Genomic DNA, 26,924 nt, shown 5'->3' with positions numbered 1-26,924 from the left:
AGAGAAAGTATCGAGAGTATAGAAAAAAGTACCTGTAGAGACCTCAGCAGATAGCACTGGTGTCCTATAGCCCCGAGTCACCCCATAGATGGTGACCCTATATGGGGTGGAGGACTTGAGGCCTGGAATGTCCATAGCCCTGAGGCTGCCGGGCACCGTGAGGTTCTGGACCTCCTCCACCTTGTTAGTGTCCTGCACCTGAATGACAAAGTGCTCATAGGCCTGGTCCTCTGCAGTCCAGTTGAGTTTGAGCCCATCTGAGCCAACCTCAGTCACGACTAAATCTCCCAGCTGGGGGAGTTTCTCTGAAGGAGGACAGAGAGGTGTGTGTCAGTTCTGAAAATGGAAAATGAAGAAAACAAACGTCCCACAGCCCAACTCTAGGAAAGAAAGAAGAGAGAGAGAGAATTTTTTTTTTTATGGGGAGTCATTTCTGGTCCCTGGGCATTTCCAATTTGAACTATGGTGCTTGACCACAGCTTTCATCATGAGTTGACAAAGATCAGAAAGGGAACCATGTGCATTGTTTATCCTTGAGATGGCAATGCCGTCTGGACAAACACACAGCCTGCAAGGAGGTCTCTGGGCATGCACGACTAGTGCACTAAGGGAAGTAGGGATGGTCAAAATGGCCGGCTCTGAAGGTAGGTGGACCTTGGTTGGAATTCTAACACTGATATTTGCTAGCTGTGTAAACCTGGGCATGTTACCCAACTTTTTTCTGAGCCTTACTCTCCTCACCTTTAACACAGGGTGGATGGTACCCATTTCATTAGGTTGTATGATGATTATAGACGATAACGTTTATAAACCTGTTAGCATCATACCTGACACAGAGTGAGTGTCCTGTGAGTTGGCAGCTTAAACAATGTACTGTTGTTTTGATGTTTTCCCTGCGAACTTCTCACCTATGTGGGAGAGCATTACCTGATGGACTGAAATTAGAGAGAGTGTCTCATTGCTGGTCACATGTTATTTGACTGGGTGGATAAAGCATATGCTGTTTCAGGCTTTGACAGATATATTTTACTTCTGGACTTCTTTCAGTTTTCAAGAATCAGAGTTCAGGTACTGGATTCTTGACTTGGTTCTTCTCTTCCTACCTCCTACCACTGTACTTTATGTCTGAAGGAAGAATGGCTCTATCATAAAGCAAGGCTGTTTGTGTGAAATGAGTGTGACTACTTTTAATTAAAAGTGATTACATTTTGCTCAGTAAATGGTGCAGATCAGGGCCCACTATTAATTTTTCTACAGTGTGGGAAGGACGTTTTATGTAGCTATTACTGCTGACTCACAAAGTTTGGATTCAGGATATATAAAAGCCCACTGCTTTGTGGAATGCCCCTCCAGGTTAAATGCAAGCTCTCCACCTTTCCCTTTAAGGTGAAGAGGCTGTGGGTTAGAGGTTGGAGAGGAAAATATCTGCAGTCATTTTAGCCTAAAAAAAAGATACAAAATACTTGCCCTCAGCTATCCTGAACTTCAGTACAACAGACATTGTGAGAGTCTGAGCAACTTCTGCCTTTTACAAAGGTTGTTTTCAAACCATGTTCTACATAGTTTGCTTTTTTGGAAGAACTGAGGTGGGGATATGAGGGGTGGGCACCCCTGTCTTCCTCCCCAGCTCACCAAGAACAGCTGTTGTTTTATCTGTCATATAGTGGGGTTCCTTTTAAGATTTCACTTGCAAAGGAGTTTTGCTTCTAAAAATAAAATTTTTCAAATGACCAATATAGATCATCAATACTCTATACTCAGATCACACATGCTTCCAAGGCCCTTTCGGCTCTTGCTTGGTATGTAAATCCAGGAAACACAGGGCAAACCTAATCCAAACACTTTAGGTGCATTGCAACACCACATTTCTAACTTTTGCAGTTGTGTATAGTTTCTAGCAAGGACCAAGTTCATTTGGTAGATATTGGCATGAAAAGCAATTTATTTTAATGAAGTGATTTGGGTGGTATTATATAAACATTGCATGTATAGAAAGGGACATGGGCTTTAGCATAAAGACCCTGTAACTAAAATTTTTGCCTATTTACTTATAGCCCCCCGTTGGCTTTTGGCATGAGCAGGCACCGAGAATCACACCCAGGTCTCCAGCATGGCAGGTGAGAACTCTGCCTGCTGAGCCACTATGGCTGGCCCTATATCCCCTTTTAAAGCTGTTTCTAAAACCCTCATGAACAATACAATGTTTACTGTAGTAGATGGGAGGGCATTTTCTTCTAGGGGACAAATTGAGATGAATTACCATTCCTCCTCCAATTAAATGAAGAACATGGAAATCAAGTGTGGCTGTCCTTTCTTAGAAATGTCCCTATCTTGATTATATATTGGAAAGAGACTTGGATAATTTTGGTTGAAGATGAATAGATCATTTCCAAAGATTATCCTGCAGAGATTTGACTACGAGTTGGGTGGTTGCTTGTGATTCCAAGTCCATGAATGAATGCAAGGTTTCTCTAGAAAGTTCTGGCCTTACCCTTGTGTCACAGCTCCACTGTTCATGCTGTTATTATGGCCATATGTCAAATTTGAATACTTCCTGTTGAATAATTACTACCTGAGGGGCACTTTGCTAAGTACTTTTATTTACTGCTCTAAAGTAGGGTATTGTCTTTGATTTGAAGATGAGAAAAGAAGGCTCAGAGAGTAAGGTGACCTACCCATGAATATTCAGCCAGAAAGGTAGAGTTCCAACCAAGATCATCCTGAGATAAACCTCATGATCCTGTTGCCTGCCAATCACATGGAGGTAGGAAAACTGCCCCCCCCCACATGGGCAATTTTCTCTATCCCAATGACAGGCTGGCTCACATCATGTTTTTAGTCTGGGAGGAAGGTCAGATACCTGTGGTGACCTCCACAGCAAGGGGTTGAGTGCTGCGGCCCCCGACGATGCCATGCAGAGTGATTGTGTAAGGAGTGCTGGCCCTGAGACCTGGGATTTCCATGGTACGCAGACTGCCAGGAACAGTGAGATTGTGAGCTTCTTCTGCCTGGTCTGCCTCCTGGACCTGAATGATAAACTGTTGGTAGGTCCCAGCTGGGGCGGTCCAGTCCAGGTTGAGGGAATCCCAGCTAACCTTGGTCACTGTGAGGTTTCCCAGATCTGGAACCTCCTCTGGATAAGGACACAGAGTTGCTTAGTTACTACAAAATGCAATTATATGCTGGGATTCAGGTGAAATGGCATTTTGGCTAAGGTTGAGATGAATTGTCTGGTTAATATTGATTAGAGATGCATGATTTACAGCAGGTGTTGAGTAGACAGACTCTAACTACTGGCATGAAAGCCAAATTTCTGTATTTGGTTTTGGGAAAGAAAGGTAGTTTTAGGGATTGTTCACAACTTCCATTCTTGATATATAAATAGGGCTTTGGGGAGTCCTTTTGTATGTTCTTAAAATGAACTCAGAGCAATGTTTTTTTTTTTTTTAACTTCCAAGTCATGCTTTCCAACTTCTTAGATATTATGACTGAAACTTGCATCGAAAGAAAAGTTACCTCTCACTTATGTACAGGGAGAGTAGGTGAAATTTTCCATGGGTTTGGCTGCCATGCTACTGTTAGGATTTGGCCAAATAAGGAAATATGATATTTGAAAAGAAGCAGGGATGATTCACCAGTATTTACGCAACATGTTAGGGGACAAATCCAGTTTAGAGCAGGACAGAGTTTTGATCCTTCCTGAGCAGAGACATTAGGAATGAAGCAATTTAGAGACTTGGTCTAGAATACCTGTCAAGACTTCAACAGCGAGAGGGCTTGTGCTGAAGTCTGGAGTGACCCCACGGATGGTGATGTTATAAAGAGTAGCTGCTTTGAGCCCTGTTAGGTCCACAGACCTCAGTCCTCCTGGGACTGTGAGGTTCTGGGCCACCTCTACTGTGCCAGCCTCCTGCACCTGAATGAAAAAGTGGTCATAGACCCCTTCTGGAGCTGTCCAGTTGAGCTTGAGGGCATCCAAGCCCACTGCGGCCACAGTTACCTCTCCCAGCATGGGAGTTTTCCCTGAAGAAGGACAAAGAACTACTTTAATGATCACATACCAAGATCCAGGAAATCTTTAACAGGAGAATAACTTTATGCCACTTAAAAAATACATCTTTCTTTAGATAAACATGCATCATGCAGTTTCCTAAATTTTAGAAATACAGCAAAGAGGGCGAGGCTCACTTAATAGGAGTGAGCCTGTTTTAGAAGCTCAAGCTCTCCGCCCTTGGGGCTGTGTGCATATTTCCACAGGCTGGGCTTTGCACAACTCCAGAGGGCGCCACACACATGAAGCACAATGTGAATGTCCCCTCTGGAGCTGTGCAACTCCATGGCATAACTTTCCATTATTAGACACCACAGCATTATAAATTGTGGCAAAACATGCCCCTTCAAAACCTAGGTGACTCCGATTATCCTTAGGCCGGTTTCCTGTTGGGAAAAAGAGAAGCTGTGGGTAGAAAGGGAAGAGGTACCTGTGGAGGACTCAGCAGAGAGTGCTGGTGTCTTATTGCCCCGAATCACACCGTAGATGGTGACCCTATACGGGGTGGCGGCCTTGAGGCCCGGGATATCCAAAGCCCTGAGGCTGCCGGGCACCGTGAGGTTCTGGACCACCTCCACCTTGTTGGCCTCCTGCACCTGAATGACAAAGTGCTCATAGGCCTGGTCATCCACGGTCCAGTTGAGTCTGAGGCCAGCCCAGCCAACCTCAGTCATGGTGATGCTTCTCAGCTCAGGGGCTTGGTCTGAATAATGACAGAAATGGGGTCAGTTAAACCATTCCTCAAAACATGTTCATTCTGAGAATTCAGAGATGTTAAATCCGTTGCCAGTGTGGAAAGGCTGCCAGAGTCCAAGTAAAATATTTTACTCACTCGATCCCTGGCATTGCTGTCTCCATTAAAATACCAACAGAATGAAAGTCAGCATACTCATTTTTACCATCATGTATGTTTGAGTTTGTCTTTCAGAAATGGTATTTTTCTATTGACAGGTGTCTTGTAGATTTAGAAAACGTTGTAGATGCATGCTAGGGGTGCTCTGAATTTCCATTTCCATTTTAGAAAGTGCCTCTCACCCTAAGGAGGGAAACTATCAAATATTCTTGTGGTCTCAGCCAGAGCTTTTCAGTCTTCTACATTTTGACACACTATGCATCTCCCAGATTCTCTTCCTTTCCATGGTCTCCTCAATCTCTAGACAGTCTATTTTTTCCAGCTACTTTGATATGGCAGTTTTTTCAATGTCCAGGGTTCAAACCAATTTGCTTGAACTATTTTTGCAAAGATCAGACATAAACTAACATAATACAAGGAAGGCAGAACTGAGAAACGCTATGAGTTTAAATATTTGTCCCTTACTGGATAGAAAGACTGAGGTCCTGGATAAAAAGAAGAGCTTATTAAGCCCAACTTAATTGAATCCACCATTTCCATTCAGCTGCTGAACACATAAAATGCAGTAAAAACTCTATCTTAAGGGGGATAACTTGCTCATGGCTGAGCTTAAGAGGACTTGCATGACCTAGGAAGAAAGTCTTTTCTCAGGAAATGGAGTCTTTGGACAAGAGAGTAGGTACTGCCTGTAGCTTATTGTAAAGAGTAAATTAATTTTCTATTCATGTCTAACATTGCTGCAAATTTCAAGTGTGTCTTCTATATCTATTAAAATAAGGTTCTAAACTTAAAGATCTTAGCTCACAATTTGATTGAGGATATCATTTCATAGGGGAAAGTTTTACTTTTCCAGATTCTATTTGATCTAAACTTATCTAAGTTCTGAAGTATATTCTTCCCTAATTGTTTCATACTGGCAGAGTACACTCCTTGAAATCTTGTTTGAGTTAGAAGGTGGGTCAGTAAACACCTATCACCTGTCTTGGTAGATAGCAAGCTAACAATGGGTTTTACTTTTTAAATGGCTAAAAAAAATCAAAAGAAGAATATTTCATGATAGCTTAAAATTATATGAAATTTAGGGCGGTGTGCCCATAGCTCAGTGGCAGAATTCTCACCTGCCACATCAGAGACCTGGGTTTGATTCCCGGTGCCTGCCCATGTTAAAAAAAATTATATGAAATGTAAATTTCAACATGCATAAATAAAGTTTTATTGGCACACAACCACACTCATGCATTAATGTGTTGTTGATGGCTGAGTTTGTGCTGCAACTGCAGAGTTGAAAAGCAGGTCACAGAGTCGATGTGACCTACAAAGTTTAAACTGATTACTTTCCAGTCTTTTACAGAAAATATTTGCCTACACCAATCTTGAACTAAAATCTGTGGGCTCCTCACTTCCCTCAGATTCATGTCCTGGAGCTCACACCAAATGCCCCATAGCAGTTCCTAATTATAAAAACATGGTCTTTATGAAGAAAGAGAGGACCAAATCTCAAAGTGCTATAGCTAGTTTGGGAAAACGATCAACCATCCTTAAACCCACTGCCCCTTGTGAGCCAGGACAGTGCTCCCTGATAAGAAATTTATCCTTGAACTTAGAGTTTAAGCTTTAACTATACTCAGGAGCATGTCCTTTTTGAATATGCCAGGATCCTCATGTGCAAAAGAGATGGAGGAGAAAAACAAATCTAAGCAAAGCTGTAAGTCAAGAAAATCTACCTTTATGGCCCTAAAACTCCCCTTCTTACCCCGCTTTTCTGTCTTTGGTCTTCCTGTTGTTAAAAATTGTCAAGAGCTTACCTGACTTTGAAAATTTATCCCTTATTGTCACTCTTTTTTTCTTCACCATTTATCTATCTTTATTTTCTATGCCATACTGCCCTATCTCTCATTCTGATCTGAAAAGTATTTTTTTTCCATGAAAGAAATTTCAGGTAACAGGTTACAAGATCTGACTGGGGGAGAGAAGAGGTGACTATGAATTTCCTATGAAGCTGATACAGTAAAGATGGTTCAGGAGAAGAGGAGATATGTGTTGGTAAGTGTCTCTTTCTGATGGGAATCTTCTTTCCACTTTGATTTATTATTTTTATATCACTGATACTATGTATACAATGCCAACACATCCTTCTTCACCTGTCTATACATTTGATGGGGTTACTTTCACATATTATGATGTTGCTCAATACATAGTAATGCTTATGGTGGTGATATGTCCACCAAAACTTTTTAGCTATTCCTTCACTTTTTTTCTTTTTATCTTTTGTTTTGTTTGTTTTTGGTAGGCAATTCAAGAAAGAGAACCAGCTTATTAGTTAGAGTGGAAAAGCTGGCCGTGTCTGCAGTGGATACTTTGGTGCCCCACCCAGACCCCTTCACCAAGATGGAGAACAATTTTCCAGCTGCTGGGAGTTCTGGTTGCTAAAGTTTATTTTTGCCCTGTTCTCGTGAGAATTGACCTTGGCTGAAAAGGAGTCCTCTCTTCCAGATTAGGTTTCCTCTGTCCCCACCTTTGCAACTACTGGCCAATGATAAATGAACAAAGGAATATACAAGGCCACCTTCTTTGTCCCCAGATGGGACCAACTCCATGGGGCAGTAAGAGTTCCAGACCTCCCCTGGAATTAGCCAAACTTTTGTTTGGTTTCTTCTCCTGCCCCATGATGCTTCCTTCACTATACTTTTCCTAAGAGCACTCCCCCATTAAGTGACTGTCAAAGAATCCTCATCTTAGACTCTGCTTTTAGGGGGCGCAGGCCAAGACAGCATCTTTTCCTCCCTCCAAAATGCAAAGGGATGTTCTCTTAATGCATGGTCTTAAAATGAAAAGATGGAATATAACAAAGGCTGAAATGTTGCCAATTTCATTGTAGAAATTAATAGTTTAATATAGAATAGATAAATTCTATGGTAGATATACACATACATACCACATGCATACATAAAACCTTTGACAATACTCTAGAGGAGTACAATCGCATTTAGGTCCATGGCCTTTATATGCTGATGACTCCTACATTCATATCCTCAACACTGAGCTTGACTTATTTATCCAATAGCCTATGAGCTATCATCACTTGGATGTCTAAAGACATCTCAACCTCAACACGTCAAGGTCTGACCTTAATTTTTCCCCTTAAACTTGATCTTTCTCTAGGGTTCCCGATCTTAATAAGTAGTTCCAGTATTCATCCAATTCAAACAAACATATTTATCTATCTAATCATCTATCTAATATAGCACCTATCTATCTATCTATCTATCTATCTATCTATCTATCTATCTATCTATCTATCTATCTGTCTGTCTGTCTGTCTGTCTCTCTATCATCACCATCTATCATCTATTTAGCCATCTCTCTGATTATCTATCATCATCTCTTATATATCTCCCCCCACCCCCCAAAAAAATGCTCCATGAGGGCAGTGACTTTGTTTTGATCATTGCTGTACTCTCAGCTCTTCAGGAGGTGCTTCATAATAATTGTTGAATAAGGAATAAAAGAGCATCAATTTTTCATCACTAAAAAGCCCTTATATGTACCAGGCTGAGCCACTCACAAGGTCAGAAACTGATAAAGAATATTTTTGTGGCCTTAAAATATGTTTTCTACTTATTGGCCTTTCAATGGAAGAAGATCAGTTCAGTGACACCCAGTGTATACATCCTGAAGATCCCAATACTTGTGAAGGCTTTCGTAAGGTTATAAGATAATAAGAAACGGTAGAATGACTGATGAAATAAATCTTTGTTGGACAAGTGAAAGGTGAGACTTCCAAGAATAAAATCGGTGAATAAATTAAAGAGAAAGGGATAAAAGTTAAGAAAAGAGATGAAAATATAGGAAACACAAATGAAGGTGGGACCAAGAGGCTCCACATAAATACTGAATCTACATTTCCATTGTAAATGACACACTTGTGGTTTTACTGCCCCAGAGGCCAAGTGTTTCCAATGTGTAGTTCCACAATGAATTTCTTGGCATTTCTTTATGAAAAGGCCATTGTCTTTATTTTACAGCTGTGCACCCGGAATCTACCCTCTGAACAATGTCAGTGGGCCTGGGAAATCAGAATTTCAAAATCCTATTTCGGTGCTTCTGGTGGGTGCACAGTGCTGATCTGGAGGAATCTCTGGCAGTGCCAAGTTGAAATCTTTAGATTCCCACCATCTTGTAACAGTGGTTCTATCCCATGGTTGGGTTGAGAGCCCTCAGGTTCCTGCTTGTTAAGGAATCCACTTTCACTCATGGAAGCAGGGAGATGGCCAAGACTATGCTCGACTCTCTAAAGGGTAGCTTAAATTGCTTTGTTCTCATCTTGTAAAGATAAGACAAATGAAATTTAGAGACTTGCTTGCCTTGAAAACCTTTAGTAGTTCCCTGCCATTATCAAGAATGAAGCCAAAGACCTTTAGCATGACACTCACAGCTCTGCAGCTGGCCCTGAGGAAATTTCCAGCCCATTATCCTGCTATTCTCCACTCTATCCAACAGCAGGATTCACAAAAATAAAGTTTCTTATGCTTTTGAGAGTTGTACATGCAGTTTCCCCGATGGAAATGCTGTTTCCCTTTCTCCTATTGCCCAACTCCTTTCCTTCTCTTTCTTTTTTTTTAGCACTCTGACAAGTTCCAACTCTTCCAAAAGTCCTTTCTGATGCCCTTCATTGCCTGTACTCAAGTGTGGGATGGGCACTTGCCTCTGTGCTTCTGTAGTTCCTGCCCTTCCCTCTAACACAGACTACTTAAATCATTATAATTCTAGTTTAGGTACTCTTGCTTTCTTTCCCTCTTTTTCTCATTGCAATGTGCATCATTTCTTGAGTGAAGAGGTGGTGTAACCCATAGTAGATGCTAAATAAAATTTTTTTGGCTGAATAAGCATTTTAATACATTTCAGTTTGTTCTACAAGGAAACAAAAATGGGAAATCAAGCAGAATATACTCTATTGACTACAGTTTGGCTAAAAAATAAAAATTTTTGTTTCCAAACTCCATGAGAATGACTGGGATGTTACTATTGAGTCTCATGCTAGTTTGGAAAGATGCTTCCCTGGTCTTGTGTTTCTACATCCTCCCTGGTTTCTGTGTCCTTATGGCTCATAGCAAATTTATGGCCTTCACCTTAAGCAGGGTGTAGTTAAGTTTATCCGAATACAAATGCAGAAGGGTTAGTGAGAGAAAGAGAGAGAGCAAGAGCAAGAGAGCAAGAGACACAGAGAGAGAGATCATCCATGTTGATGTGAAAACCATTGTGCCAAGAGAAGAGATATGCTTTCTTTTCCCTCCCTTCTTCCCTCCCTCCCTCTCTCCCTTCCTTTCTTCTTTCCACATTAAACCTAACTGAAGATTTTCCAGGTAGATAAATGTCTTCCCTTCCTCTCCCCTTCTCTTTGTCTTCAAGGGGAAAGAGTTTGAGCTATTAAAGTGATTTTAATGTAGAGATGGATGGAAAGGATGAAAAGATTCTACAGAAAGGCACATTTTGGGGCAGCTGGGGTCCTCAAATGGTACAGAGCAGGGGCCTCCCTTCTTCTGAGGTTTCTACCTACAACCCTTTGATCTTTCAGAGCAACTGCCATTTGGTCCAATCATCCAAAGGCTCCCACTTTTACCATTTTTTTTTTCCTTCCTATATGTCTTCCATGCTTAGGTACTTTGACTTTGACTTTTAAATATTCTGACACCATCCTATTTGCCTTTTAAGTCTCTGCCAACAGTTCTTTCCATTTTAAGCCTTTCTTGATGCACAGAAGGCAGATCTGTGCTCCCTTCTGTGCTCCCACCCCACCTTCTGCATCCTCAATTATTAGTGAGTGTGTATTTTGATGCTGATTGTTTCTCTGTCTACTAGACAGTGAGTTCCTTGGAAGTAGGGACCTGTCTTAATTGTTCTGGTATTTCCAGGACTTAGCAAAGGGTCCTTGGAAGCAGGAACTTGTTTTATTTTTTTCTAGTATCTTCAAGACTTAGCAAAGAGCATGGTTACAAAATTTTATTGACTGAGTAAATTCAAGAGAGGGAAATAAATGTTCACCTCACATATAATAATATACCGTTATTCTGTTGAGAAAGCCAAAGGAAGAAATATTCTGAAGACAGTGGGGAAGAGCCAAACAAAAGGTTTGCACATTCTGCCTATACTAAAGAATGTCTTTAAATACATTTGATTTCTTTGAAACAGCATTAAGAAGCCATGGCAAGGGAAGTGAAACCACTGAGCCCTTGGGATATCAAGGGCTCTGAGTCAGAGGCAAAGTAATTCCAGGCTGTGGTTCATTTGAAAGATTTCATCTTGCTGAGCTGCTGAGGTCTGGGGCTTCCCCACTGGAGAAAGGAGATAATGCAGCTGTAACAAGAGGTTAAAATGATTGAGTGGAGATAGGAATCTCTCTTTGATGTAGCATTTGTCAAACTCAGGGAAAGCTAAAGGAGAGAGAGAGAGAGAGAGAGAGAGAGAGAGAGCACGAGCGAGCGAGCCAGGTTTTCCTTTATATATTTCTTATTCATTTGTTGTCCCTTGACATCTTATAACAAGTTTATGTTTACAAAGCCAAAATCCTCAAATATCTACCATAGATTTTTTCCTTCTTGATTCTTATCAGCCCCCACCCCCATGATTAAACTACCTCTCCAGAGCATCCTTGATGATCATCTGGTGGCCGAGTAGGAAGCAGCCCTTGCAGAGTCAATAGAATTTTCCACCTGGACTCCCTTTAGACTCTCTGGCAGATGCCCCTCTTTCTCTACCAAATATCTCTTCTGCAGCTCTTCCTTACAAGCAGACATAATTTATATGAGCAGGAACCTGCTCAAGCAGGAGGCTAGGAGTGGTCAATAAAATGAGTAGAAGTCATTTGTGAAGTCTTTAGAAAGACTCCTCTAAGAGGCGCTCCTTTTTGGTTTTGGTTCTTCTTCATGTTGCTTAAAGTACAAATGTGAAGGCTGTACTAGAGCAGCAATGTTGGTACATTAAGGTGACTTTGAAAATGAATGGAAGCCAAGCACTAAGCACAATGGAAAAGAAAGATAAAAGGATCCTGAGACCCTGTTAATTGGTTAACTACCATACCATCTCTGAGGCACCTGAATCTAGATTTATTTTATGAGAGAAGAAACCAATCTCTGTCTTACTTAACTGACTGCATGTAATATCTCTGTTATAGGCAGGTGAAGATATTTGCAAATAACAAAGATTCCTCAAGGCATTTCCAAATATGCCCTTTGTTATAATCCCTTTTCTATTCACCCAGGTCCAGCTGGAGTAACACCTCTGCCTTCCCTGGCTGCTTTTGATCTGCCTGTTCACTCCCTTTCCTTGCTTGGATTTGGTCTAACATCCTGAGTATGTAGTCTTCCCCAAAACTGTAGGCTAGAGCCCATGAGTAAGGTTACAATGGTTATTATGTGACTCCTTCAAGTATTAGCACAGTACAAGGCATGTAGTAGGTGCTCAACACATACTTACTAATTACACTGAAAGTAAAGACTTGATTAATCCCTGAAGATGTAGCATTTTCCACCTATATCTCCTGAATATTTGGGGACCAAAGTAAAATGGGAATATATTTTTCATGTAGGAAGAACTTTTTTTTTGATCGTTTTTTCAATTATAGTGTTTAAATAATTTAGCCACTAAGGAAACATGGCAGCAGATGCTGTGAATAGGAAGACTGGACTCGATGGGACATGGGAGGTCAGGATTAAGCTATTGTCTTGGAAATATTGGGGTTCACCTCTTACTGCCTAGGAGAAAAGAGAAAATGAGAAGAGCACTGTGGGAGATTCAAAGGACCATATAGAACTTTTCAGTGGTACTCTTAGGAGAAAGGAAAAAACCTGGAATAAAAACATTTAATGGAAAGAACCAAATAATTAATATTTGTATCTTGGTCGTCTTTAAAAGAAATAAAATGAAAAGTAAATTAATTGCTAAGTTAAAGAAGCAAAGAAGAATGAGAAACAATTTAAAAGAATCTGTATAATATATACATAATAATAAAAAAAAATACAAGAATCAAAGACAAACAGACCCAAACCTTGACACTTAAAGTTTTCCTGGAACCTTGGTTGAACTGATCAACAGAAGGAAAAGTTAACACTCGGAAAGACAGGTAAGGAATTTTTTTTTTTTTTCACATGGGCAGGCACCAGGGATCAAACCCGGGTCCTCTGGCATGACAGGCAAGCGTCCTTGCCTGGTGAGCCACCATGGCCTGCCCAGGAGCTCTTTTAAAGTGGCTTTTAGAGGTTTCATGGTAGAGGAAGTAGCACAACTTCCCATCTGGCTTTGGACGGAGCTCAGAGGTGAGACTTACCGGTGGTTGCTTTCACGTGTGCAGGTTTGCTCTTATGTCTGCCCTTCTCTGCCCTTAGCAGGACGGTGTATTCCTGCCCAGGTTCCAAGCCTCTCAGAACGTAAGAGGTGGTGTTTTTGGGAAGCTGCTTCTCCACTGGCTGGCCAGTGGGGACGCTGTAGTTGAGGCGGTAATGGTCAAACTTGGCCAGGGGCGCTTTCCAGAGCAGGGTCAAGCTCTTCTCTGTCGTTTCAGAAACCCGAAGGTCCCTGGGCGCATCCATGTCTGGGAAGACAACAGAGATGTACAAACTGCTTTAAGGCTGAGTTGCAGGGGTGCTCCTGAGATAGCAGTCAGCTGGTGCTGAGCTGTAGCCCTCAGTCTGGCATCGAGCGGCTGTGTGACATTAGGCAATTCCCCTGAGTCTCAGTTTTCACTTTTGTAAAATGGGTCTAATTATACATTAGCTCTCAAGAGTTTAGGGAGATTAAAAACAAATATGGTGGAATATTAGTACCACAAGATGCTATCCAGCAATGAACAGGAATGAACTGTTGTTGCAAGAAATAGTTTCAGGGATCTCAAGGGAATTATGCTGTATGAAAAAAGCCAATCTCCAAAGGTTATGTACTGTATGATTCCATTTTTTTTAAACCTTTTTTAATTGTATAATATAACATATATACAAAACAAAGAAAGAAAAAAACAATCGTTTTCAAAGCACTCTTCAACAAGTAGTTACAGGACAGATCCCAGAGTTTGTCATGGGCTACCACACCATCACCTCAGATCTTTCCTCCTAGTTGCTCTAGAATATAGGAGGCTAGAAGGGATATATGTATTTTTTTTATCATCACAATAAACTTTTTTCTTTTTTGTGAAAAATGACATATATACAGAAAAGCAATAAATTTCAAAGCACAGTACAACAATTAGTTGTAGAACAGATTTCAGAGTTTGGTATGGGTCACAATTCCCCAATTTTAGGTTTTTACTTCTAGCTGATTTAAGATTCTGGAGACTAGAAGAAACATCAATACAACAATACAGCAATCATACTCATACTTCTCTGCATAACTCCACCATCACCTTTAATCTTTCTCCCACTCTTTAGGGATATTTGGGTTATGCCCATTCTAACTTTTTCTTGTTGGAAGAGAATAATGTGGTGGACTTATCTGGTCCAGGGACCCATGTGTGTTTCTATTTATGTAACATTCTTCAACTGACCAAATTCTAGAGTTGATGAAAACATGAGTGGGTACCAGCCATTAGGGACAAGGGGAGAGATGGGTGTGGCTGTAGTTATAAAATGAGAGCTAGCATGAGGGATCCTTGTGATGAAGCTGTCTTGGGTGATGTTGGTTAAATGAATTTACTCTTGGGATAAAGTTGCATGGAACTAAATGCATGACATAGATGAGTACATGTAAAACTGGTGAAATCGGAATAAGTTTGATGGATTATATGGATGCCAGTCTCCTGGTTGTGACATTGTGCTGTAGTTACCCAAGAGGTTACCAGCGGGGGGAATGGGGAGAAGGGCGCAGGGGAGTTCTCTGTTATTTCTCACAACTGCATGCCGATTTGTAATCAATTTAAAATCAAAACTTAGGAAAGGGTGATGCATGTAAGTGCCCAGCGGTAGATCCTGCGTAATCTGGAAGCTCGATGAAACATGATTTATGTCTCTTTAAACACTAGCTCCCCTTTCCTCACAGTACCTGGGGGAGGGCTGGTGGAGAGGTAGGGGGAGGGTTATCTTTTGCAAGTACAAATTTTCTGGAAAACAACTTAAAGAAAGAGTCCATGCCTCAAAACCTGTTGCCCCCTCACAGAGTTCACCCTGAGGCCTGAGCTATAGGCTGCAAAGTTGGCGCCCAGACTGATAGGCAGGAGCTGGCTAAACTCGGGTTCTGTGACTTACAGTCTGATTGATGCGGGTATAAAAGCTAGGAGTTTTCTAACAGGAAACTGTTTTGATAGACAAAGATTTGTAAGAAAAAAATTTAATTTAAGGATTTCTTCTAAAGTCTGCTTCCAATTTTTCTTTAAAAATTCCCTTGGTCCCCTTCCTGCATGGGAAGAGAAGTGACAGCATCAGTCAGATGATCCCTGCTTGCACTGGTCCTAATTCACTCATTTATGATACTTTTGAATTTAGACAATGGGGCTAAATGGTCTCAGAAACCCTTTTCTCCTCCAGACCTCTTTTTCTTTTAAAGTGGGTTTATCTGTCTCATCAGCCCCGTCTTGCCTGCCCACTACACCCGGCCACTCTTGGTGGTGGGAATACAAGTTGCTCCTCACCTGTGGCTGCATTGATGGTTGCCGGGTTACTCTCCTTGTCCTCCTTCACGGCAGACACTCCAATCCCATACTCAGTTCCCGGCCTCAGACCTAAGGGAGAATGTGTAGGTTGGCATTCAGCTTGAAAGCGGACAGAATTTCAAAGACCGTAAAAATGGCCCTGTGCTGGTCCTTGGGAGGTTATGCTTTCTCAACGTCCAGAATGTTTTATAAACCAACTCTGCATCCAAGTGAGAGGACTTGCTGGGAGTGGACTTAATACTTTCTGGAGTGTTAAAAATGGAGACCTGCAGGATCAACCTGGCCATCCTTGGTGGTCTCAGTGGGCCTGGGTGGCTGGGGGATGCAGCACTCACCTGTGAGTGTGGTTTTGGTTGTGGCTTGTTGGCTCTTTGGGACGTCGATTTCTGCATGGGCACCTCCGGAGATGGGTGCGTACTTGATTCTGTAACTGTCGATGGCTGCCTTGCCGTTTCTCCACTCTAGGGTGATGCTTTTGTCTGTCTGGGAGATTCGCCTGAGATTCCTGGGAGCATCCAGTCCTGTTTGGAAGAGGAAAGGACATGTGTATGAAAATACCTGGCACTGGGAGAGCAGGAGTCTTGGACAGTTTAACCTGAAATACAGAAGGTGACTGCCGTGAGAAAGATCACAAAATCAACTCACTGGCTTGGTAGCTGATGCGTAGATCTTGACAAACATCATGTATTTGGGGCTTTTCCCCATTATTGATGTACGCACCATTGCAGTTATTCATATTTCCCTTAGGTTTTGTGTTTGAAAAGACTATCCAGAAAAGCACAAATAAATCCTATGAACCTAGGAACTGGTCCATTGAATGTATTACTATCTTTCTAATAAATCACATAGTGCTTAATGAACAATGAAAAAAAGTCGATTGAATGAATGATTGCAGCTTTAACACTGTTAAAATAATAGCACTGGCCAAGAGGTTCAGAGGTGCCTTTGTCATTCACCTTTTCCAAGTGTTTTATTATTAAAATATTGAGTTTCATTTTCATCAGAATCTTGGTTAGAGATAATTAGACCCAGTCTAATATATCCCCCTTTCCTGCAAAACTGTGCTTTGGAAGGTTATTTGTGGTATTTTTTCTTTCAAAAAATAATCAATTGCTACCACACTTTCAAATAAAATTTAAAGGACCTAAAATCTTCCCTCCATTCTTCCTTCTGGGAAAAAGACACCCAAGTGGGTGGGACGGAAGCCTGGCAATCTTCCCCTTTGCTCTATTACCCGTCGTGAAGGTCTGTTTGGCCGGGTTGCTGGACATGTCGCCCCTGCGGGAGATGAGGGACACCTCATACTCGGTGTCCGGCTTCAGGTTGCCGATGTTGTACTGGTTCTCGTCGTGCATGAGATCGATGGTGGTGCGGTCTCCCGGCGCGTCCTGGATCCCGTAGGACAGCTCGATGCCGTCGATCTCTGCCAAGGGCTTGAGCCAGGTGATGAGCGCGGTGGTGTCAGTGACATCTTTCACCTCGACGTGGTTGGGGGCATCCAGACCTGTGATGGGCAGAAGACAAGGTGGTTTCAGAGAGCAGGGCCAGAGCCTGCGGCAGGGCGGGGGAAAGAGCTTGCAGTCCCTTGGCTTCTTGATTGTGCATTCAAGTGTCCATTGACCCTTTGACCTTGTAGCTTTCTGAGTTTCCCTTATGATCAACTATAAGTGGGAATAATGACAGCTACCTGTTTCTTTTTGTTTGCTTGTTTAGCTTTGTTTTTCTCTTTCAAATATTAAAGGAGACAATGCTTGTGAAGCATCTAGCATTGTGCCTGGGACATGATAGGTGCAGAATAAATGGCCATTGCTTTCTTGCTTTTAATATTGTTACTATTCATAAGTTGAAAAAACATGCTTAGGGACTTCTTCACTTGAAAAATTTGATTTTATATCTCAGCTTTTTAATTAGGCAAAATTCCCAGACATTTGAGCACTTCTCAGACCATCAGAATTATGGAGAAGCATGGGGTAGTCACTGTCTCGATAGCATATGGAAAGTTGTTTTTGAGTAAAAGAATTGAGGCGGGAAAATAATCTTTTTTTGTGAACCTTACCTATCTTTTCAGCCTCATTTTGGCCTTTCTCCTTTCCCCATGACTCACCTCCTGCCCATCCACCCTTGAACTTCACTGCTCAGCACTCTGGGACATACCATACTGTTTCCTGCTCTCTGCACTTGCTGTCCCTTTGTTTCTCCTCCCTGAGATTGTGTCTCCCAGTTCTAAAAATATCCTCTTCGTATATCAAAATCTTACATATATGTCACCTCCTATGAGAAACCTTCTTTGAACCTGCTGCAACAAAGTCAACACATATTTCCTCTCAGTTGTTGCTTCTGTCCTTAAAGAACATTTTAATATCGTACTTTTCTCACTGTTCTGTAGCAGATCTGCTTACGCTTTGAATCAATTTAGATGGGGCAATTAATTTCTTGGGGCAGGGATTCAGTAGATGTTTCTATTTTGAAAACTACTTAGGTCTGTACTTACAGTATGGGTTGAGTAAACACTATCAGATGAAAGGAATTTGACTTTATATAGGGAAGAAGGAATAATCCAAAGTAAACTGTGATAGAGCTGCAGAATAGTTTTTTTTGAAGTCTAAGTGTGGCTACAACAACCCCAGTTTACAGCTGATGGCCCCCTAAAAATGCACAATGAAAACGATACTTCAAATCAATAGTGAAGTTGCCTGTGTTATCTTCTTCCAGCTGCTAACAAGCACCCAAACCACACCTATCTGTTTCCCTAATACTCTTGTCATTAAGAAAACTGAGTCAGCCAAAGAAACTGATCTGCCCCTGGATTTTGGGATTCTTAAGCAGAGGGGACAAGCATTTTCTCTGTGCATGGTGTTTTGTCACTATGTATTAGCCCTATTATTTGTTAACCCCACAAGGAAGAATCTATAACCCATTTTCCAGGTATTGCATCTGAGGCTTAAAGAAATAGACTTGCCCAAGCTGATGGTGAGTGGTGAAGCTGGATTTCAAAACTCAGAACTGTTTAGATCCAAAGTCCATGCATTTCCCCCCATATATGATGGTGGCTCTCAAAAATGGCTATAATACAACCTCTGTATAGAGACCAGAGAGAAGGAGTAGACATTGTTTTGGCACCAAAAGTTTAGGGGCATTTAAACTTGGGGAAAAAACAGGTATATCAGCAAAATAAACAGGTAAATATTTGTCCCTCAATGTTGATATTTATGTGATTATGGAACTTCCAATGTTGGGATGTTTATCCTACAATAAGAAGAAAATAATGCAGCCAATCCCCATATTTAGATTCAAAAGAAAAGAGGCAGATGAAAGAAATGTCTTTTGTATTTTTGGTATGCCTTCTCTATAGCAGATATAAGCAGTCGGTTGATCTTTTCTACGCCTTCTGGTGATCTAATGATTTTTCTTGTTGATACCTGCCTTCTACCTACCACAGACGCATGTTGTCAAGATGATGGAAAACACTTGCTTATTAAGGAGACAAATCCTGAATTAGCTCCGAGCTAGGCAAAAATGTGTAAATATTTAAATGCAAGATGTTCTTTCTTGTTATTAGTCAGTAGACCTAACTTTTCCAACAATCCCCTGCCAAGAAGCATCAATTCTTTAAACAGTTGGTACATATGTTGTCTTAGGGAAAATAAAGAGGTTTTACCCAGCAACAATGCAAAATGATTTTATTTCTTATTTTCCTTCTTTTAAAAATGTGCTTCCTCATAGAACAACTTCAAATTCAGATTTTTTCCCCCAAATGATCTATCAGGAACAAATGCTATTTTGCTCTCAAGATGCTCTGACACCATTAGTAGTGAATGGGATTTGATTTAGATTCCTGCTGATCACATGGAAATCAACATTCTGCATAAATTGGAACCTAGTCAATTCTAGTGGTGATGGGGTTAAAACCATAAAATTAGTCCCTGGCTTAAAGATGTGGCCTTGGCACTATTAGTCATATGATGTTGGTTAAATTGATTTAACTGCTCTGTCTCAGTTTCTACTTTTGAAAAATAATGACATTAATATTTGTCCTGATTCTTTTAGAGAACTGCCACTAAGATTAAATTAGATGACTTGGCAGACTGTTTGCAATAGTCTCAATTATTTCACTTCCTATATCCATAGCCTTCTGAATTGTGACTTTCAACCTCCTCTCATCAAAAGATGATCTGTTTTTCCCCACCAAAATCTACATCAGCCTTGGGATTTGCTTTGATAGAAGCGAATTGGTGCCAGTTTTGAGCCTATTTGACTGCCATGTGAATAGGCTGAGGCCAGGCTACTGGAGGATAAGAGGCCACCCCCAGCCAAGGCCACCCTAGGCCAACCGGTCCCCAACCCACAGAGACACATGACTGAGCTCAGTCAAGACCAGAAAAAATTGCTCAGCTGAGACCAGCTCCAAGTCACAAACCTGCAGAATAATTTTATGCCACAAATTTTAGGACTTGTTACACAGCAAAAGTTAATTGATAAAGAGAATATATGAGAGGGCATCTTATGAACCAGGAGGCCCTGTGAGATATTAATCAACTCTACTATTTTATCAGGGGCACTAAAGGTTATACTCACGGGTAGTTGTCACTCTCTTCAGGCCGGGGCCACGGGTATTGTTTTTCACGATGTGCAGAGATATCTCGTACTCTTGTCCAGGAGCTAGGCCAGTTTGCCGGTACGTGGTCTCTGGCCTCCTCAGGCTTTTGGTGATCTCCCCCTCATCTTCTTTGTTCTGAAATATAAGGGCCATCCTGGTAAGGCTTTTAGGAAGCATCAATCTCTTCTTTCATCTGATTCATTAATTATGCAGTTTTTTATTCCTCCTTTATTCTTACATCCATATGTAAGCACCTACTATGCATCAGATCAGTGCATTATGTGTTGAGGATACAGGGATGAATAAATCATTTCTTAAGTTCTTTTCTGCCTCTTCAAAACCTCTCTATTCATCCCTTTGACATCCATATCAAATGACAGAATGTGGAGGGACAAGGAATTCTAAAGCCACAAGCTCAGTTTCTCCTTTAAAAGACTAAGAGGCCAGCGACAGAACAGTCGAATGATGCTCCTTTCGTCACACAGTTAGTGGCAGAGTCAGCCTTAAAACTCAAGAACCCAGTTCCCTGCCTTACATAAGTTTTTCGGCCTAGAAAAACGGGATGCTCAAACTGAGATGTGCTTCGAGGCATTTCAGGGCTGAGATAATTTCTTCTCTTCTTTGCCTCTGAGTTGAGGTTTGCATGAGTGTGAGGAGCAGTTGGAACCTGGAGATGACTTTGTTTCTATTTATCAAGGCTCAGCCCTAAATGCTATTTACAATCAGGGGAAAGAAACAATGTCGCTGAGAATATATATGCACACGCAGGGTGATAAATTGAGGTTGCCCTTCACCAATCACTTAGGAAATCTAGTTGATATGAAAGTTGGCAGAGCCCTCTGAACGACCTTTCAGAACCTTCTGGTCAAAGACACCCGCTCCTTTGTGCTTCTTACCATATTGCGGAAGATGATCTCCCAGTTTTCAAAAGCAATATCCAGAGGGTCCCACTCCACTTCCACAGATGTCTCCTTGATCGACTTGAATTTTAGGCCTTCGGGTGCGGGTAAGTCTGTCAAGAATAGCATAAGCAGGAGGTGAGGGTGGAGCATGGGTGTGGCATGGGCAATGCAGTTTTGATTTCACTAACCCAAGGGGTGGATGTTTGCTACACTTAAGAGCTGGTAATCTGGGCTAGAAACCATTTCAAGGTTCTTCCAGGAAGGTGTCTACTGCAAGGCAGTAGGAAAACCAATATTAGGACTAACCGTATGATTAAATATGGGCAAATTCATCCTGTTCAACCTAATGAGAGCGTGGGCTTTGGAATCAAAGAAACTTGGGCTAGCACCTAACTTCCACCATTACTACTTTTAGCAACCTGGGGCAGGATACACAGAGCATCAGTTTCAGCTCCCATGAGAATGCGGGAGGTACGCCTGCCCCTCAGGGATGTTTTGAGAACTGAGATAATCTGTGTAGAATGTGGGCATGGTTCCTGGTACATAACACAATTTCAATACATGGCGGCCAATGTCATTATTACTAAGCAAGAAAAGGCCAATTTCCAGCCACAACTTGCCGTTCAGATGTACAGGCAATTGCACTAAAGTTGGACTCTTAATGGAATAACTTGCATGCTAATGTTTCTTTCTTCTTTCTTTTTTTTAAATAGACAGTGAACTCCATAGAAAGGTAGTAGAGTTGAATAGTTAAGAGTGTGAACTCTGCAACCAAATGTATGGGGTTCAAATTCCATCTCTACCACTTACTAGCTGTGTTGTGATTTGGGCTGAGATGCATTTTAACCCTTGTGGGTCTTGGTTTCCTCATCTGTAAAGTGGGTTGATAAAGCACCAAACTCATGGGGCTGTGGTGAAGGTCAAATGAGTTAATACATGCATAGTGCTCATAACAAAGTCTGGTGCATGGTAAGTGTTACCTGTAATACTTCTCTGCAGCAGGAAAGACAGAGGAGAGCAAGGAGAGAAACTTTGTGGAAAATGAGTTTCTTTAAGAAAATATTCAATAGGTTTATTTGAATTTTGACTCTTCTGAATTGTTATGACTATAAAACAAGAACTACAGGTGTGTTGGGGCAAAGCTGAGGGAGGAGCCCATGGGAATGGGTCATGCTGGGGGGGCCAAGGGGGCTTCTGCTCACTCACAAGTGGCAACCCTGGCGCTGACGGGAATGCTCTTCTTGTTCCCCAGGATGGCGAACACGCGGATGAAGTACTCCACACCAGGCTCCAGTTCCCGGATGGTGGTGGATGTCTGGTCCCCGGGCACGCGGAACTGCATCTCCAGGCCGTCAGCGTGGGTGGGTGTGTACACGATGAGGTATTCTGTGACCCGCATCTCATTGTCCCAAGCCAGGTTGACAGTCTCTTCTGTCACTTCCGTCACGATGAGTTCTTTGGGAGGGGACACTGGCACGAATAAGGAAGGATAGCTCAGGTCAGTAATGTCCACTGTGACTTATCTCTAGGTTTGTTTTCCCTTTGCCTGTCTCTTCTATTGCCAGTAACAGAAGCCTAAGGGTCTTCCCCTGCAATGCAGAACTCATCAAGGACCCCCTGCTGTGACCCATCTTTAAGACCTTAGGGGCTGTCCATTGCCTTCAGGCTAAATACATTTCAAGGTCAGGAGTGTGGCATTCAGTGCCCTGGGTGGCCTGGCTCCTCCCACTTCTCTATTCTCTGGGTCTTGGTTCAGATGAAGGATATTGGCATGGGAAAGGGGGCCTGCACTTGCCTCCCTGCTCTGGGCTCAGAGTCATCCTTAGCACTGGAAGAGGGTTTGGGGCTCATCTGGTCCAACTCTTGCATTTTCTAGGTGGAAGTCCAGCAAGGCAGAGGGTCTTGCCAAGGTTGCTTCCCTCCTCAATTCTGGAACTCATATTTCCTCCCTGCTAACCTAGTATTCTTTCCCTTCAAGATTTCCTGCCTTGGCCATGCTAAACTCAGAGCCATTTATTAATTCCTAGCTACCAGTAGCTTTAATCAAGGCAGAAATTCTTAGTTATGAAAGTTACATATATGGGTAGATGAGAAAAGTACAAAGAAGATCCTTATTAAACATGATTGTTACCATTCTTTGCTATGCTTTCATTCAGCCAATGTTTACTGAGCACTTACTATAAACCATGTTTTGTGCTAACTGCTGGGGACAGCACACCTCTAAGGAGCATGCAGCCCTTGGAACAAAAGATGGTAAAAATGAGATGATTTCAAAGATAGGTCTGTCTGGTAGATAGATGGTAAACATTTATCTGAGGGACATTTCAAACATTTTGCCTTATGTAACTCACTGTCCCATTCTATTTAACTGCAATGTTATTTCCATCCTAATAAATGGTTTTGTTCATTAGCAGCTCAATCTTAGGAGAGAGTTTATGTTTAGCAAAAGAAGGTTATTGTTTCAACTACTTCATTGTTGACATTGAATGTTAAACTAAGAATAGATGAATTAGGCAGGCTCAGATTCCCCAGCTATTGTGACTGAGTAGCTGCATGCTCTTGGGAAAATTACTTACCTTTCTAAGCTTCAGAGCTTTAACAGGTGAATGACAAAGGCCCCTCAAGGAGTCAGCGTGTTTGTATGTTTGACAGTGTGTGAAAGTGTGTGAAGTGAGAGTGAGTGTATATGTGTGTGTATGCAAACAAGTGTGTATGCGTGTAAGGGTGCATGAATGTGTTAATGAGAGTGTGTGCATGTGGGTGAATGCATGTGTGTTTGAGTGTATGTGAGCATGTACGTGTATGCATGTGAATGTGTAATATAACCCTCTCCTGCCAACCCAGTCCCAACATTCAAGGACTCTCTGCCATTACCATGCTAGTTCCGGCCCAGTACGCACCCTCGGAGCAATCTTCCCCGGCGTAACCTTCACCACAGATGCAGCGGCCGGCCACGCACTGCCCTAAATGACTGCAGTCATTGGGGCAGGAGCGCTGCCCGCAGCCCGGGCCTGTGAAGCCCTGGTCACACACGCACTGGCCATCCACGCAGCGGCCCCGGCCGTTGCAGTCCTCGGGACACCTTCGCTCCTTGCAGTCTTTGCCCGTGAAGCCTTCGTGGCACACGCACTGCCCGTTCAGGCAGTTGCCCTGGCCATGGCAGTCGTTCGGACAGGCGATCTCTGCACAGTCGGGGCCCCTGAAGCCGTCTTCACACATGCACTGCCCGTCCACGCAGCGGCCCCGGCGGCTACAGTCCTTGGGGCACCGCCGGTCACGGCAGTCCTCACCCGTGTACCCGTCCTCGCACACGCACATGCCATTCACGCAGCGGCCGTGCTGGTGGCAGTCGTTGGGGCAGCGCATGTGGCTGCAGTCGTAGCCCGTGAAGCCATGCTCGCACAGGCACTTCCCCTGCACGCAGCGGCCGCGGCTGTTACAGTCACTGGGGCACCGCAGCTGGCCGCAGTCCTCCCCGGTGTACCCCTCGTCACACACGCACTGCCCGTTGACGCAGCGGCCGTGGCCGTGGCAGTCGTTAGGGCATCTGAGCTCCCCGCAGTCGAGTCCCGCGAAGCCGTCATCACACTCGCACCGCCCCTCGATGCAGCGGCCGTGGTTGTGACAATCGGCCGGGCACCTCTTTTCCCCGCAGTCCACCCCGGCGAAGCCCTCGTCACACACGCACTGCCCCTCCTCGCACCGGCCTTGGCCCCTGCAGGCGTTGGGGCAGGTGAGCTGGCTGCAGTCCTCCCCAGTGAAGCCTTTCTCGCAGTAGCAGGTCCCGTTGACACAGCGGCCGCGGTCGAAACAGTCGTTGGGGCAGATGAGCTCGCTGCAATCCTCGCCCGTGAAGCCCTCGTCACACACACACTCGTTCTCCACGCACCGCCCGCGGTTGTGGCAGTTGTTGAGGCAGAGGGGCTCATTGCAGTCCTCTCCTGCGAAGCCGTCCTGGCACACGCACCGTCCCTGCACGCAGGTGCCGTGCTCCTGGCTGCAGGGCACTGGGCAGACCTCGCGGCTGCAGTCGGCCCCAGCGTAGCCTTCGAAACAGACGCAGACCCCGTTTACGCACTTGCCCTGGTCATTGCAGTCGCTCAGACAGGCCAGTTGGCTGCAGTCCTCCCCGGTGAAGCCTTCGTTACAGACGCACTGGCCGTCGATGCACTGGCCTCGCAGGTGGCAGCTGCCAGGACAGTCAGGCTCAGAGCAGTTGGGGCCTTTCCAGCCGGGTTCACAAATGCAGCCACATCCTTCAGTGCTGAAGTTGCCCCGGCCGCTGCAGAAGGGCCTGGTGTCCAGGCGGCCTGTAAACAAAGAGAACCTGTCCGTGAAATCCAGATTCAAATTCAGCCACAGGGTGTGGGTACCCACAGCCCCCATTTGGCTTGAAGACCAGTTGCTTAGTGTGTGGAGTCAGATGGGACTCACATCCAGTTGCACCAGGTAGAAATTCTTCACCTGGGATTTCAGGGGCTCTAGCTCCTCCTTGAAATTGTAGAATTATACATAAAGATAGCATAGATTGATGTGTGCTGGTGTGTGTGTATGTGTTTCCATTCCCAGGAAGAGCCACAGTTTTCATCCGACATTCAAGGAGTTCCGTGACTCCAAATGATCATGAATCACTGCCTTGTGGAATGTATTATGCTTTGCTTGTATGGTTACTTATCTGGTGCTGGCCAAGGTCAAGCACACAGCAGACGCCCAAGAGACAGTGGTGGAACTGAACTAAATTCTGACTCTTTAACTTGCTAGCTGTGTTGCATTTGGGAAGGGATTTAGACTTTCTGGAATGCAATTTCCTCATTGTTAAAGTGGGTCCAAAAGCTCTACTTCACTGGGGTATATAAAATTTAACCCACTGCTCTGTTTGTTATGCTTTCTCCTATTTTCTCTTCCAGGGTGTTTTGGGTTGACTCAAGTTGTCTGTGGGTTTACATGACCCAAACGTTCTGATTTCCCCAAATTAAAATGAGGCAATTAAGGTATGGCTCTCTATTTCCATAAGGCCACTTTCAATTTGTCTGCCCCTCCATCTCCTACCCCAGGAAATACATGTGCTTTTATCCTTTTCCCCTCTCTTATCCTGAAGGATGCAGTGGTTGGTAAACCTGACGAATGTATGAATGTTCTTTGAAGCCTGAATATTGTTTTGGCTCAGTTCACAGGAGTCACTGGGCTGATCTCCAGGGACCTCGAGCAGAAGAAAAAAATATATTTCTAGTGCCTCTGCATCTAGATACAGTTGTGATTTATTTGTGTTATTTCCTTTTTGACAGCTGGAAGGAAAGATTTTGAGTAACAAATGCTGGTTTGAGAGGTGAGGTTCCAGTTCTGGGCTGTCCAACATGACAGCCACTAACCACAGGTCACTAATAAGCATTTAAATCGGGGCTAGTCTATAGTGACATGTGCTGTGAGTTTAAAGCACACATTGGATTTCAAAGACTTAGCATACAAGGAAATAATATGAGAAAGATAAATGTTTATATTGAATCCAGGCTGAAAAGCTGGTAATTTTGGTTAAATTGGGTTCAGTAAAATAGATGATTAAAATTATTGTCACCTGTTCCGTTTTACTTTTTAAAATGTGGGTACTGGAGAATTTAAGGTTATATGTATGGTTCACTTTATATTTCAGTTGGACCATGCTGCTCCAAACAATTATTTCAATCCACTCTTTAGAATTAACTCTACTTTTAGTTCCCATCTGCATTTTCCCATAAAATTTTATGCATACAAATTCATACATACAGAAAATGTGTCTGTGGTTTTAATTTTCTTTTTGCCTTAGAAACCTAGAGCATATGCTATCCACTTATTTATGTTGATTCTGTCTACTCTTGGAATAATTTGTGGAAGCATTTTCTGATACTTTGTTC

At 42.9% G+C, this 26,924-nt stretch overlaps 1 protein-coding gene across 9 annotated transcripts in view; it reads right to left on the bottom strand.

The window, feature by feature from the left end:
• Nucleotides 1–26,924, bottom strand: part of TNC (tenascin C) — a 95,164-nt gene that overhangs the window by 41,052 nt on the left and 27,188 nt on the right. For 3 of the 9 annotated variants that reach the window (XM_077143698.1, XM_077143658.1, XM_077143663.1), the window contains exons 3-14: nucleotides 23,937–25,346; nucleotides 22,243–22,506; nucleotides 21,031–21,146; nucleotides 20,113–20,269; nucleotides 16,772–17,041; nucleotides 15,873–16,058; nucleotides 15,517–15,606; nucleotides 13,228–13,491; nucleotides 4,482–4,754; nucleotides 3,751–4,023; nucleotides 2,861–3,133; nucleotides 33–305 (exon numbers count right to left, since the gene is read on the bottom strand). In XM_077143698.1, coding sequence (XP_076999813.1) covers nucleotides 33–305; nucleotides 2,861–3,133; nucleotides 3,751–4,023; nucleotides 4,482–4,754; nucleotides 13,228–13,491; nucleotides 15,517–15,606; nucleotides 15,873–16,058; nucleotides 16,772–17,041; nucleotides 20,113–20,269; nucleotides 21,031–21,146; nucleotides 22,243–22,506; nucleotides 23,937–25,346 — 3,849 coding nt within the window. The remainder of the gene's footprint in view (nucleotides 1–32; nucleotides 306–2,860; nucleotides 3,134–3,750; nucleotides 4,024–4,481; nucleotides 4,755–13,227; nucleotides 13,492–15,516; nucleotides 15,607–15,872; nucleotides 16,059–16,771; nucleotides 17,042–20,112; nucleotides 20,270–21,030; nucleotides 21,147–22,242; nucleotides 22,507–23,936; nucleotides 25,347–26,924) is intronic. The other 6 variants (XM_077143671.1, XM_077143676.1, XM_077143691.1 and 3 more) reach the window with 4 other exon arrangements.

This window comes from Tamandua tetradactyla, chromosome 2 (assembly GCF_023851605.1).
Source record: "Tamandua tetradactyla isolate mTamTet1 chromosome 2, mTamTet1.pri, whole genome shotgun sequence".
NCBI classification, from domain to species: Eukaryota; Metazoa; Chordata; class Mammalia; order Pilosa; family Myrmecophagidae; genus Tamandua; species Tamandua tetradactyla.
Note: the sequence above shows the minus strand (reverse complement) of the source record. Positions and strands in the feature narration are given on the sequence as shown.